Source organism: Carcharhinus amblyrhynchos, chromosome 4, assembly GCF_965287045.1.
Source record: "Carcharhinus amblyrhynchos chromosome 4, sCarAmb.v2.hapA, whole genome shotgun sequence".
Lineage (NCBI taxonomy): Eukaryota > Metazoa > Chordata > Chondrichthyes > Carcharhiniformes > Carcharhinidae > Carcharhinus > Carcharhinus amblyrhynchos.
In genome coordinates this window covers 113,344,845-113,358,154 of record NC_137327.1, presented here as the reverse complement: position 1 = coordinate 113,358,154, position 13,310 = coordinate 113,344,845, and the positions used below count along the sequence as shown (strand labels likewise).

At 40.6% G+C, this 13,310-nt stretch overlaps 1 protein-coding gene across 5 annotated transcripts in view; it reads right to left on the bottom strand.

Annotated features, from left to right (window-relative positions):
• The window catches only part of lrch2 (leucine-rich repeats and calponin homology (CH) domain containing 2), a 188,811-nt gene that overhangs the window by 36,123 nt on the left and 139,378 nt on the right, over positions 1-13,310 (bottom strand). For 4 of the 5 annotated variants that reach the window (XM_080187748.1, XM_080187749.1, XM_080187745.1 and 1 more), the window contains 3 exons: positions 8,472-8,606; positions 6,162-6,209; positions 1,498-1,593 (listed from right to left, as the gene is read on the bottom strand). In XM_080187748.1, coding sequence (XP_080043874.1) covers positions 1,498-1,593; positions 6,162-6,209; positions 8,472-8,606 — 279 coding nt within the window. The remainder of the gene's footprint in view (positions 1-1,497; positions 1,594-6,161; positions 6,210-8,471; positions 8,607-13,310) is intronic. The other variant, XM_080187747.1, reaches the window with a different exon arrangement.

The following is a 13,310-nucleotide window of genomic DNA, read 5'->3' as shown; positions in this document are numbered from 1 at the left end:
CATAAAGATACCAAGGAATGGCCATCTCAAACAAAAGGAAATCTAACTGTCTTCCCTTCATGTTCAATTACATTAAGATTGCTGAATCCTTTACCATTGACATCCTGGGGGTCAGCATTGACCAGAAATTTAACTAGACCAGATACAAATACTATGACTACTAAAGCAGGGCAAAGTCTGGGAATTCTGGGATGAATATCTCACCTAATTTCCCATAGCTTATACACCAGCTACAAGGCACAGGAGTGTGATGGAATATTTGCCACTTTCCTGGATGAGTACAGATCCAACAACACTGAAGCTTAACACTATCCACGATCATGACTGTCATGTGCATATCTGCAAGACGTATTACACCAACTTATCACAGCTCTGTTAACAGTAAAATATTCACCCCTACACCACCTAAGAGGAGCAAGCAGAAGGGTAACGACACATACCATCATCTCATGATTCCCTCTGAATCAAACACCACCCTGATGACTTTTACTGTCTGTCGGTCAAAATCCCAAACTCCCTGTCTAAGGCACTGTGGCTGCATCTGCACGATGTGGATATGCCGGCGTTGGACTGGGGTAAACACAGTAAAATGTCTGACAACACTAGGTTTAAGTCCAACTGATTTATTTGATAGTAAACTCTCAAGCTTTCGGGGTTCGTCCCTTCGTCAGGTGAATGGAGTGTTCTGGGCCAGAGCTCTCCATTCACCTGACGAAGGGACTAACCTCGAAAGCTTGTGAGTTTACTATCAAATAAAATCAGTTGGACTTAAACCTGGTGTAGTCAGACTCTTCACTGCATCTGCACTCCATGGACTGCAGTGGTTCAGCACAGCTCACCATGACCTTCTCAAAGGCAATTAGAAATGCGCAATAAATGCTGGCTCCACAAGCCATGAGTAAATTTTAAAAAGGCTTTAATCACCTGAGCATAGAGTGGGATTAAGTTTTATATTATTCTTATCTGAATGATTCAGCTCAGCTATCAAGGGGCTGATTACATTTAAATTTGATTACAAGCTGGTTACAGCCAGATGATTTGATGCATCACCCAGAATGGTAGATTGTAACTTTCTTGATTTGGCCCTGGTATTGTACCTCGCAGCGGAAAGGAGCAAATGATACTGAACTACTTTGATCTAATCAGTTACAGAGCAGCACTGTTCTAGAGGTGAACGACTCATTTCCTCCAAGCAATACAATTTGAAAAGGAGAGAAGCCAAATAGATTTGGCATTATTTTGTTCCCTCTAGTACATTTCCTGTTTGTATCTTACAGTGAAAAGCATGCAAGGCAAATATAATGAACTGCTCAACCATAAACTACTGCAAAGCAAATGACAAAAATAAAATCTGAAGAGAGTTGTACATGAAATATTAATACACTGAACCTGCTGAAGCACAGGATTGGTGAATTCACTCTCTGAGCTAAGTACCTTTGTGAAAGGGCAGTAAAGAGTTAAATAGGTAATGATAACAAATAAATGCAGCAACAGTACCTCAAATGACACACTAGATATGATCTGGACAGGAGGCAATGAAGGTATGATCTGAACAGAAGATGGTGAAGGCACGAGAGTAGTTTCATTATCTGGCTGTAGGGATGAAAATAGGATAAATTAAATGAAAAATTTCAAGGAGGAATGAGATAGGAAACCATAAGACATAAGAGCAGAATGAGACCATTCGGCCCATCGATTCTGCTCCGCCATTCAATCATGGCTGATATTTTTCTCATCCCCATTCTCCTGCCTTTTTCCCCAACCCCTGATCCCCTTATTAATCAAGAATCTATTATCTTTGTCTTAAAGACACCCAATGACCTGGCTTCCACAGTCTTCTGCTGCAAAGCGTTCCAGAGATTCACCATGCTCTGGCAGAAGAAATTCCTCCTCCTTTCTGTTTTAAAGGATCATCCCTTTAGCCTGAAGTTGTACCCACCTGGTTCCAGTTTTTCTTACAAGTGAAAACATCCTCTCCACCTCCACTCTATCCAGGCCTCACAGTATCGCGTAAGTTTCAATAAGATCCTCCTCTAATCCTTCTTAACTCCAACGAGTACAGACCCAGAATTCTCAACCATTCCTCATATGACAAGCTCTTCATTTTAGTGATCATTCTTGTGAACCTCCTCTGGACCCTTCCAAGGCCAGCATGTCCTTCCTTGGATATGGGGCCCAAGCTGCTCATAATACTCCAAAAGGGTCTGACCACAGCCTTATACAGCCTCAGAAGTACGTCCCTGTTCTTGTATTTCAACCCTCTCCACATGAATGCATTTGCCTTCCTAACTATTGACTGAACTTGCACATTATCCTTAAGAGAATCTTGAACAATGACTTCCAAGTCCCTTTGTCTTTCTGATTTCCTAAGCATTTCCCATTTAGAAAATAGTCTATGCCTCCATTCCTCTTTCCAAAGCGTATAATCTCACATTTTTCCACACTATATTCCACCTGCCACTTTGACCACTCTCCTAACTTGTCCAAGTCCTACTGCAGCCCCCTGCTTCCTCAATACTACCTGTCCCTCTACATATCTTTGTATCATCTGCAAACTTAGCAACAGCCTTCAGTTCCTTCCTCCAAATCGTTAATGTATATTGCAAAAGGTTGTGGTCCTAGCACTGAGCCCTGAGGCACACCACTCGTCGCTGGCTGCCATCCCGAAAAAGATCCCCAGAATCTTACCCTTAACACCATGGGCTCTTAGCTTATTTAACAGTCTCCTATGCGGCATCTTGTCAAAGGTCTTCTGGAAATCTAAATAAATCATGTCCACTGGTTCTCCTTTATCTAACTTCCTTGTTACCTCCTCAAAGAACTGTAACAGATTTGTCAGACATTATCTCCCTTTAACAAAGCTGTGCTGACTCAATCCTACTTGATTATGCACTTCCAAGTACTCTGCAAACTCATTTTTAACAATGGACTCTAAAATCTTGCCAATGACCGAAGTCAAGCTAACTGGCCTATAATTTCCCATCTGCTGCCTCCCTCCCTTTCTTAAACAGCGATGTTACATTAACTATTTTCCAGTCCTCTGGGACCCTCCCTGCCTCCAGTGATTCCTGAAGGGTCACCATCAACACCTCCACAATTTCTTCATCTATCTCTTTTAGAACCCTGGGGTGTAGTCCAACCAGTCCAGGTGATTTATCCACCTTCAGACCTTTCAGTTTCCCCAAAACCTTCTCCTTAGTGATGGCTGCTACACAGCTGTGCCCCGACTCTCCTGGAGCTCTGGCATCCCACGGAGTCTTCCACCATGAAGACTGATGCGAAGTAACTATTCAGTTCCTCTGCCATTGCTTTGTTTCCTATTATTACTTTTCCAGCGGTCCAATGGTTATTTTTGCCTCTCTCTTACATATTAAAAAAAAAGAGTTTTTTTCAATATTATTAGCTAGCTTACACTCATTTTCATCTTCTCCCCCCTTATTGCTTTTTTAATTGCCCTCTGCTCACTTTTAAAGGCTTCCCACTAATCCTTGCCACTTTGTATACTTTTTCGCTTTTATGCTGTCCTTGACTTCCCTTGTTGGCCATGGATGCCTCATTCTCCCCCTGGCAAGTTTCCTCCTCCTTGGGATAAATTTCAGTCGCGCCTCCCAAATAACACTCAAAAACTCCTGCCATTGTTCTTCCACTGTCTTCCCTGCTTAGGCTCCCTTTCCAATCAACTCTGGCCAACTCCTCACTCAAGGCTTTGTAGTTACCTTTATTTCATTGTAATACCGTTACATCTGATTCCAGCTTCTTCCTCTCAAACTGTTTATTTATTTATTAGTAACAAGTAAGGCTTTATTAAACTACTTTACTCAGAATGGAAAGAGGTGGAGGAGACAAATTTCTCAGAGGACACAATGCTTCCATTTCGTTTTGGGAAAAAATAACAAAAACGTTAGTGAAATGGGGCAGTCACTTTTCTTTTCATTATTTACAACAGCAGTATCAAGTAGTCCTACACTCTGAACACAAATTATTTATGCTAATTCTTGAGCAAAGTAAGATTTTCAATGCTAAAGTGCACACAGTACATTCTGCAATCAAATTCTACAATTCGTTAATAGTACAAAGGTTTTCATTAGTTGACTATCTGGTGACCAAATCTATCTAATTAAGTGCTTGAGAAAAATAATCTGTTTAATTACTTGATGTTCTATTTGGTAAGCCATCAAAAGTGCATGCATAGGTTTGTCAAGCTACGCAGCAATATGCACTGCAAACTTAAATTTATGGTTCAATAGAACCTCTGTTCAGTTTGTCTCCTAGTAAGATATCTCACAGGACTGAAGAAGTGGTTGCCCAAAGTCTGTATTTATGCTGAAATGCACTAAAATACCTGCCAAGTGCATGCAGAATTCTGATCAACTATTAAAACCAGTTAAATCTCCCCAGCCATAAACCAAATAAAATGATGCCTTTTTCCTGGTTAAACCTGCAAGTCTTTCTAATAGATTATAATCGGAAAGAGGACATACTGCCTCAATTTCTATCCTGGCTTTCCACCACATTTCAGTTGAAAAAAAAAACCTTGTGGTATCTTTTCTCACAATTAAGTTCATGGATATTTTAGAACCACAGAATCCGTGCAGTGCAGGAGGCCATTCAGACCATTGAGTCTGTACTAACTCCCTGGTTGGTTTCACAATTGCTTCAAACAAAAAATCTGCAGGACATTCAATGTACTCTTCCTCAAGGTGACCCTTGCCCATTTGATTATTCCAGTCAATACGCATGTTAAAATCACCCATGATTATTGCTGTACTTTTCTTGCAAGCCCTCAGTATTTCTTGGTTTATACTGTGTCCCACTGTTGGGGACCTGTAGTTCACTCGCACCAGGGACATTTTCCTTTGCTATTTCTTATTTCTATTCAGGCTAATTCCACATCTTGGATTCCAGTGCCTAAATAATTTCTCACTACAGCACTGATCTCTTCCTTAACTAACAAAGCTACATCAGTTTCTTTTCCTTCCTGCCTATCCTTCTGAAATACTGGGTACTCTTGATTGACCCAAGGTCAGAATCAAACTTAGTGCTGTGAAGTAACAGTGCTAACCATCGTACAATTGTGCCATTTTTTTAATTTACTGACTAACCAAACAAGCAAATGTATCAATGCAAGCATCAATTTGTCTGTAAACCCCTGGTCTATATATTAAAAACACACACCTGTGCACTCAGGGTGCTGAAAAGTCAGTCAGTTTAGAAAAGAGTTGAGGCAAAACTTAGCACAAATTCGCAAACGTGACTCAAATACTGGACAACACAAGTGGTTCAGTTATTGTACGGTTTTAGTTTAAGATACAAATGTCAATTTTATTTTCACAATTATTTTTCTTGCTGACATTCAGGATCACTTGGAAGACAAATATAACCAATGGCATAATTGCAATACTGTTCTGCATGAAGTATCAGAGTTCAGAAACTCAACAATGAGATCCTTTGGAGGCAAAATAGATGTACACTAGCCACCTAATAATTTTCACTGCACATTACATGGGTTACATGTGAAAACAGTAAAACATGTATTTGCTCACTGAGAATCAGAAAACAAAACTGATCAGGCAGATGCAGTTGAAGCAGTTTCCTCAAGACATTGCCAAATTAAATCTGGTAGCAATAAATTCCTCCGTGGACATAACTGGAACCGCACCTGCAAATGCTAAGTATTTCAGTGATCCAAGTTAATGTTAGAAATTCTCTCCAATATCTAGACAATACATTTCCCATGAAGATTTGCAGAATCTTATTTTGCAATGCATTATAAAACTGGTTGAGATTTAGAGGTTAAATACTTTTCTGCTTAGTATGATTAATGACAAAGCAGCTCTTTTGCTGTTTTGCATTAAAAGGAGTCTGGTGAATGGGCTGCTAATCACTCTAAAGACCTTAAGAGTTCAGATGTAAATCGAAAAGAAAATGTTAACCGTCAAGACAGTGCAAAGCTAATGACAGTTGATGCAATTCATGTCAACCAATTATTGCTTATAAAAGCAACAGGAATAGCAACCATTAAGTTTAACCGTTTCAAATTGAGTGTCCATTTGAATCAATTAATTTTATGATAAAAACATACATAACACACTTCTAAATAGTTTTTAGCTGTATAGAAATGGTTTAAGGTTAAGAATATTTTAAACATGTTAAATACACACCTCATTTTCATATTCAAATTCCTCTTTATTCTTCTTTGAAGATTTTAGCTGTTGAGAAGAAAAGCACAACACTGAGGCAAGTTTAGATAAAATATAAGTAATGCACATATTTTAATAGTGTCTAGAATATAAGGTACTGTACACAGGCATGCAGAAGTTTTAAAAAGTTGACAGCTCTTAAGATTGAAGGGGCACACTGCTGTTGCTGCCCATCCATTTTTTGATTGCAATACTCCAATTGAATGCAATATTCCTGTTCAAGCCTAACCAGTGATTTATAAAGGTTTAGCATGACCTCCTTACCTTTGTACTCAATGCTTCTAATTACAAATTTAAGACCCCTAAACATTTTGCAAACCTCTCTCCCTATGCCCTTCCACCTTCAAAAATCAATGTACAAGCACCCTCTGTCAAAGAGCAAAGAAAATTACAGCACAGGATCAGGTCCTTCGGCCCTCCAAGCCTGCACCGATCATGCTGCCTGACTTAACTAAAACCCCCTACGCTTCCAGGGACCATATCCCTCTATTCCCATCTCATTCATGTATTTGTCAAGATGCCCCTTAAAAGTAACTACCGTACTGTCCCTACACATGCTTCAGAGCTGGGCCTTTAAGACTATCCTGCCTTTCCCTAATGCTTCTGCCAAAAAGAATCACCTCACACATTTCTATAGTAAATGAATTCTACCACTTGTCTGCCCATTCTACTAACCTTTATCTTGTTCTCAATTAGTTTAATCCTCACACATTTACCAGCTTGGTGATACCACATAACTTCTTTCATATTTGCAGCCAAATACAAACTTGGCTAAGTGCAGCAACTCAATTAGCGATCTCATCCTATGCAACTAGGATCTATGAACTGGCATTCCAAGTTTCCCTCCTGGGATTTGGGATGCCCATGCATTGAACAATAGCAGGTTCTAACACTAGGGGGTAATCTTACTATCTAATGTATTTCCAATGCCAGGTCTCAACCTCTTCAGAATTAAAGCATGCAATATTACAACCAGATCTCTGCTATACAACTTAACATTTAGCTCTTTTTCATCCATTACCGCAGCTTTCCTCATCTTACTGAGCCGCAAGCCTTGGTGGATCAACATTAATGTGAATTTATAAAGCACCTTTAAAGTACTACAATGTCCTAAGGTGCTGCACCAAAGCATCACCAAACAAACTTGAGCTACATAAGGAGACATAACCAAAGGCTCGATAAAAGAGGAGTCGCCCAGAGCAGTTTCAGGAGGAAAGAGGACAAAGGATGGGTGGGTGGGAGGGAGAGATTAAAAGCATAGGGGTCAAGTAGCTGAAGGCATAAATGCCATCTTGGAGTGTCCACAATTTGAGATAGGAGACCAGAATTGGAGTGCAAATATCTCAAATATCTCATTGGCTTATAGAGCGGGAGGAGGCTGTGTAAAGATAGGTCGGGGCCAGGCGATGGCGGAATTTGAAAACAAGGAACTAACGTAGATCGGCAAGTACAGGGTGAAGGGTAAATGGGCCTTGATACAGGCAGGAGTTTTGAATGAACTTAAATTTACGAAAGGTGAGATGGGAGCCTGACCAAGAACGCATTGGAACAGTTTAGTCCAGAGGTAACAAAGGTTTTGAGGATTTCAGCAGCAAAACAAGATGAGGCAACAGTAGGGTCAGGTAATATTATACAGCATTGGAAATCGGCAGCCTGACTGATGTGGTCGTATGGTCAGAAAGTCATTTTGGGGTCAAATGTGGTGGAGGGCTGTCTGACTCAGCTGGAGGGAGGGAGGGAGCGAGCGGGGTTGTGGAGTGAGCACAGGAAAGAATGAGGCACTGGTTTAACTATTACATCCTCTATTCACTTGCAGTGTATATGGTACAATGCAAGAATCTTGGACAATCCCTACTTCTAATGAGAACAGACTTAAATGCTAATACTGTACTCTCCTGTAATTTCACTGTCACATTGACTATACTTTTAACTCAGTCTGTGATAAGTTGAGAGAGAAAACATTTGAGAAGTTACTTGATAGGAAATTGTGGTGTAGGTCTTCATTTATCAACAGTTTATAATAGAGGTCAAATAGTAAATGAGCCCTGATGTTGTGGGCCACATTTATCCCTCAATCAACGTAACAAAAAACATTATCTAGTCATTGTCACATTGCTTTTTCAGTGGGTTATGGAATGCAAATTAGCTGCTACATTTCCTACCTTACAAGAATGACTATATTTCAGTAAGCACTCCAGGGGCTGTGAAAAGTGCTGTATAAATGCCAGACTTTCTCTAATTGAACAGTAAGCAAAAAAAAACTTCTTATACCTTCATATGATCTTTTCTCATCTGTTTAACATGTCGCCTTTCTTCATGACGCCATTTTGCATGTTGTGTCTCGATGTATTTATGTTCTGTATTATTTCGATCTTGTTTCTTATCTTCTCCGGAAAAGCCCATAGACTACAAAGAAAAGCTTTAGATGAAAGTTGGAACAATGCCTAAAATTCTGCAAACCATCAGTAAATGCTTTCAAAAACATAGAACACATAACATCTATAACTATTATCAAAACATATACAACTACTACAAAAGCTTTCTGTTCTGACTTCAGTTAGCATTTTGACTAAAGTTATAAAATGAACACAAACAAACAATTCATTGTAAGAACAATTTGGTATTTCAACTGGGCTTATAACATGCAGAACAGATAATGTAATTTCTAGTCCACATTTGTAAAGGTGGTGTGGAGAGCTTTCTGAGCCAGCACATAGAAAATCTGATAGCTGGGGGGGAGGGGAGAATGGTATTTGACCTCATTTTAAGGAATGAGGCTCGATAAATGGTAGAGGTGTTAGTGACAGAGCATTTCAGTGATGGTGACTATAACTCAGTAAGTTTTAAGGTAGTTATGGAAAGGACAAAGATGGAGCAAAAATAAAGGCTGTGAATGGAGGGAGAGGGGGAAATTGTAATAGGATGAGAAAAGAACTGGCCAAAGTAAACTAGGATCAGCTACTTGTAGGAGGGTCCGCAAAGTTGTGGGAGTCATTCAAAAAGGAAATAAAGTACAAAACTAACATGTTTCAAGAAAGATAAAAGATCAAAAAGGCCAGAGAACCTTGGATGTTAAGGATATACAGGATTGGATAAGGAAAAAAGGGGGGACTTATGGCAGATACGTGGGGCCAAAAAACAATGGATGCTCTAGTGAAGTATGAAAAATGCAGGAGGTACTTAAATAAAGAAATGAAGAGGGCAAAGAGGGGGCATGAAAAAATACTGGTGGGCAAAAAAAAGGAAAATCCCAAGGTGTTTCATAAGTATATTAAGGACAAGAGGGTAACCAGGCAAAGAGCAGGCCCCGTTCAGGACAAAGTTCAATCTCTGAGGGGAGCCAAAAGACATAGGTGGCTAACAAATGAATATTTTGCATTTGCATTCACTACGAAGGAGGATGATGCATGCATAGAAAGCAGAGAAGGGGACTAAGATATATTTGAACAGATTAGCATTGAGAGGAGGTGGTGCTAGTAGGTTTAGAGACCTTAGAAGTGGATGAGGTATAGCCTAGGTTGCCGTGTGAAGCAAGGGAGAGATGGCAGACATTCTGACAGTTTTCAAATCCCCTCTAGTTAAGGTGTCAGAGGATGGAGGAAAGCTAATACGATATTATTCGAGGAGAGAAGTAGGGGAAAACCAGATAATTACAGATCAGTGAGTCCAATATCAATGGTAGGGAAATTACTGGAAAAATTTCTGAGGGACAGAGTTAATCTTCACTTGGGGAGGCAAAGATTAATCAAGGTTCAAGAATCAGCTTTGTCAAGTGGAGATCACGTTTAACAGGTTTGATCAAATTTTTCAAGGGGGTAACTGTGTAGGTGAGGACAGTGCATTGGCATGGTGGTTCAGTGGTCAGCACTGCTACCTCACAGCACCAGAGACCGAGGTTCAATTCTCCAGTGACTATGTGGAGTTTGCACATTCTTCCCGTGTCTGCATGGGTTTCCTTCATGGGCTCCAGTTCCCCCTCACTCCAAAGATATGCAGGTTAGGTTGATTAGCCATACTAAACTGCTCTTTAGTGTCGGGAGAGTAAACGTGGGGTTACGGGGTTAGGGCCTGGGTTGGATTGTTGTCAGTGAAGGCTCCTGCTGTACTGTGGAGATTGAGTGCAGTTGATGTAGTCTCTATGGATTTCAATTAGGCTTTTGACAAGGTCCTACATGAGCGACTGTTCAAGGTAAGAGCTCATGAGATCAGGGCAATTTGGATCCATGGAAATCAGTGCTGGGTCCCTTGCGGTTTGTATTGCACATTAATGATAAAACAAATATGAGGAGCATGATCAATAAGTTCACAAATAGCAAAAATTGGTGTAGTAAATAGCAAGGAGGAAAGCCTTAAATTACAGGGAGATATGGGCTGGTCAGATGGGTAGAACAATGGCAAATATAATTTAGGTTATGCATTTTGGGAGGACTAACCAAGCAAGGGAACAAACAGTAGGATGCTGGGAAGCATAGAGGACAAGAGGGATCTTGGGGTGCAATGTCTATTGAAACTTGAATGCAGCAGGGTAGGAGGATAAGGTGGTTAATAAGGCATATCAGATACTTGCCTTTATTAGCTGAGACATAGAATACAAAAACTGGGGGTTATAATGGAGTTGTATAAAATGCTCTTAGGCCACAACTAGTGTAGTGTGTTTAGGTTTGGTCACCACACTAGGAAGTGTGCAGAGGAGATTCACCAGGATGTTGCCTGGGCGGGAACATTTCAGCTATGAGGAGAGGCTGGTTAGACTGGGATTGTTCTCAGAGCATAAAAAGGCTGAGGGGGGACCTGATCAAGATGTACAAAATTATGAAGGACAAAGATTGGGTAGATAGGAAGAAATGTGTCCCTCAGTGGAAGGATCAATAACCAGGATTTGATGCAAGGGGTGGAAGATTTACAGAGGATTTGAGGAAAAGCTTTTTCCACCAGGCTGGTGGGAACCTGGAACACTCAGAAGTCCAACAAGTTTATTTGGAATCACGAGCTTTCGGGGTGCTGCTTCTTCATCAATTGAGAGGAGGGACAGGTTTACAAACACAGCATATATATACACACACACACACACACAAAGACACAACTGCAAGATAATGATTGGAATGCACGTATTTATAGGTAATCAAGTCTTTACAGGTACAGACAGTACGAGTGAAGAAAGGGTTAACCACAGGTTAAAGAAGTGCGAAACTGTCCCAAGCCAGGACAATTAGGATTTTGCAAGCCCAGGCCAAATGATGGGGATTACATATAGCGTGACATGAACCCAAGATCCCGGTTGAGGCCGTCCTCATGTATGCAGATGTTGACTATGTTTTTGCTCAGCTATTCTATATTGTTGAGTGTCTTGAAGGCAGCCTTGGAGAATACTTACACGAAGGTTGGAAGCGGAATGCCCTTGACTAAAGGGGAACACTCCTGCCTGGTGATATATGGTTCTCTGCTCATCAACTGACAGTTCTGATGCACCTCAGCAAAAAACCACACCAACCTCCTCAGAAGACAAACACAGTGTACGACCGACAGAATAACTTCCGTCATCCAGTTCTCCCCCGGAGTGAAGAAGCCACAACATCATCTTCAGAGCCTTCAATATGGCGAGATGTTTGTCTTCAACAATGACAAGACCATCCCCACTACTTGCCTTCATACAAGTGCGCAACCTTGAACAGACCACTGTTTGCCACAAACTACCCAGCCTTCAAGCGAACCATGACCACATCACACAACCCTGCCAAGGCAACCTCTAGATGATGTGCCAGATCATCGACATGGTTACCACGATCACACGCAAGAACACTGTCACTAGGTACATGGTACATACTCTCAAAATTCAGCCAACATTATCTACTCAAACTGCAGGAAAGGATGTCCCAAGACATGGCACATTGGCAAGACCATGCAGCTGCTATGACAACAGATGAACAGACATTGCATGACAATCGCCAGGCCAGGGAGATGGCGTCTCCTATGGACCTGTTGTATAGGCGAACTGTAATGGATCCACAGTCTGGTAGACAGGAACTGATTTGTGCCATTTGAAGCACCTCAAAATGATGGATGTCAGAGCCTCGTTGCCTGGCTTTTCTTTGGTACCGAGATGATGGTCGTCTTCTTAAAGCAGGTGGGGACCTCAGATTGGTGTAAAGAGAAGTTGAAGATGTCTGCGAATACCCTTGCCAGCTGTTCTGCAAAGGACCCGAGCGCTTGTCCAGATACCTCATCCAGGCCAGTTGCTTTCCGTGGGTTGACTTTTGAGAAGACTGCTCTGACATCAGCAACGGTTACCTCGGATACACGTTCGTCCAAGGCTTCCAGGTTAGAGGGTGTGCTCTCGCTGTCTTCTTGCTCAAAACGAAACAGAATGCGTGCATTGAGCTCATCGGTTTCACAGTAACGTGATCAAACATATCCATGAAATTGTGTTTTAATACCTTCCTTAAATTTAACTTGAAGGCCTCTTGCAAAAGTCTGAACTTGTATTTGTTTTAGGTAATACTACAGGCCTCTGAAATAAGATATCTAGTGGTTGGTGGAAATAATTCTAAATGCTTTGTTGGATCAAAGGAAGTGTCATACCAGGGGGAAAATTTGAGAGCGTTTTTTTTTTCAGGTTTTTCCAGGAAACAGGAAGATTGTGAAAGAGCTGCAGCTTATGTTCCACTGAACAAGAGAAAGTCATGTATTCACAAGTTTTAAATCCAATTTATCCACCAGTTTGATGGTTAGATCAGTTTCAAAACTACTCTTTATATTTTAAGCGGTATTAGTTCTGTATATCCCATTTAGTCGCCCAATTAATTTGTAATTCCAATTATTTAACCTAGCCTACGACAAAGAGTGAGATATTCAATCAAGCTTTCAGTCTTCCCAAGTATAGAAACAAACTTCGAATGCATCAACTTTGTTCATCCGATATTTAAAATAAATATGTTTTTCTTTAAGTTTTGAATTCACAATATTTAATGCAATCATTGCTTGCTGCATGGGTAGATCTCAGCTCCCCAGTAAATCCACATGCCACAATTTTCACATGACTTTTTCAGAATACATCTTTTAAATCCAGATAGCTTATGAATCACAATGTTTACAATTTCTAATTTTTTTTCT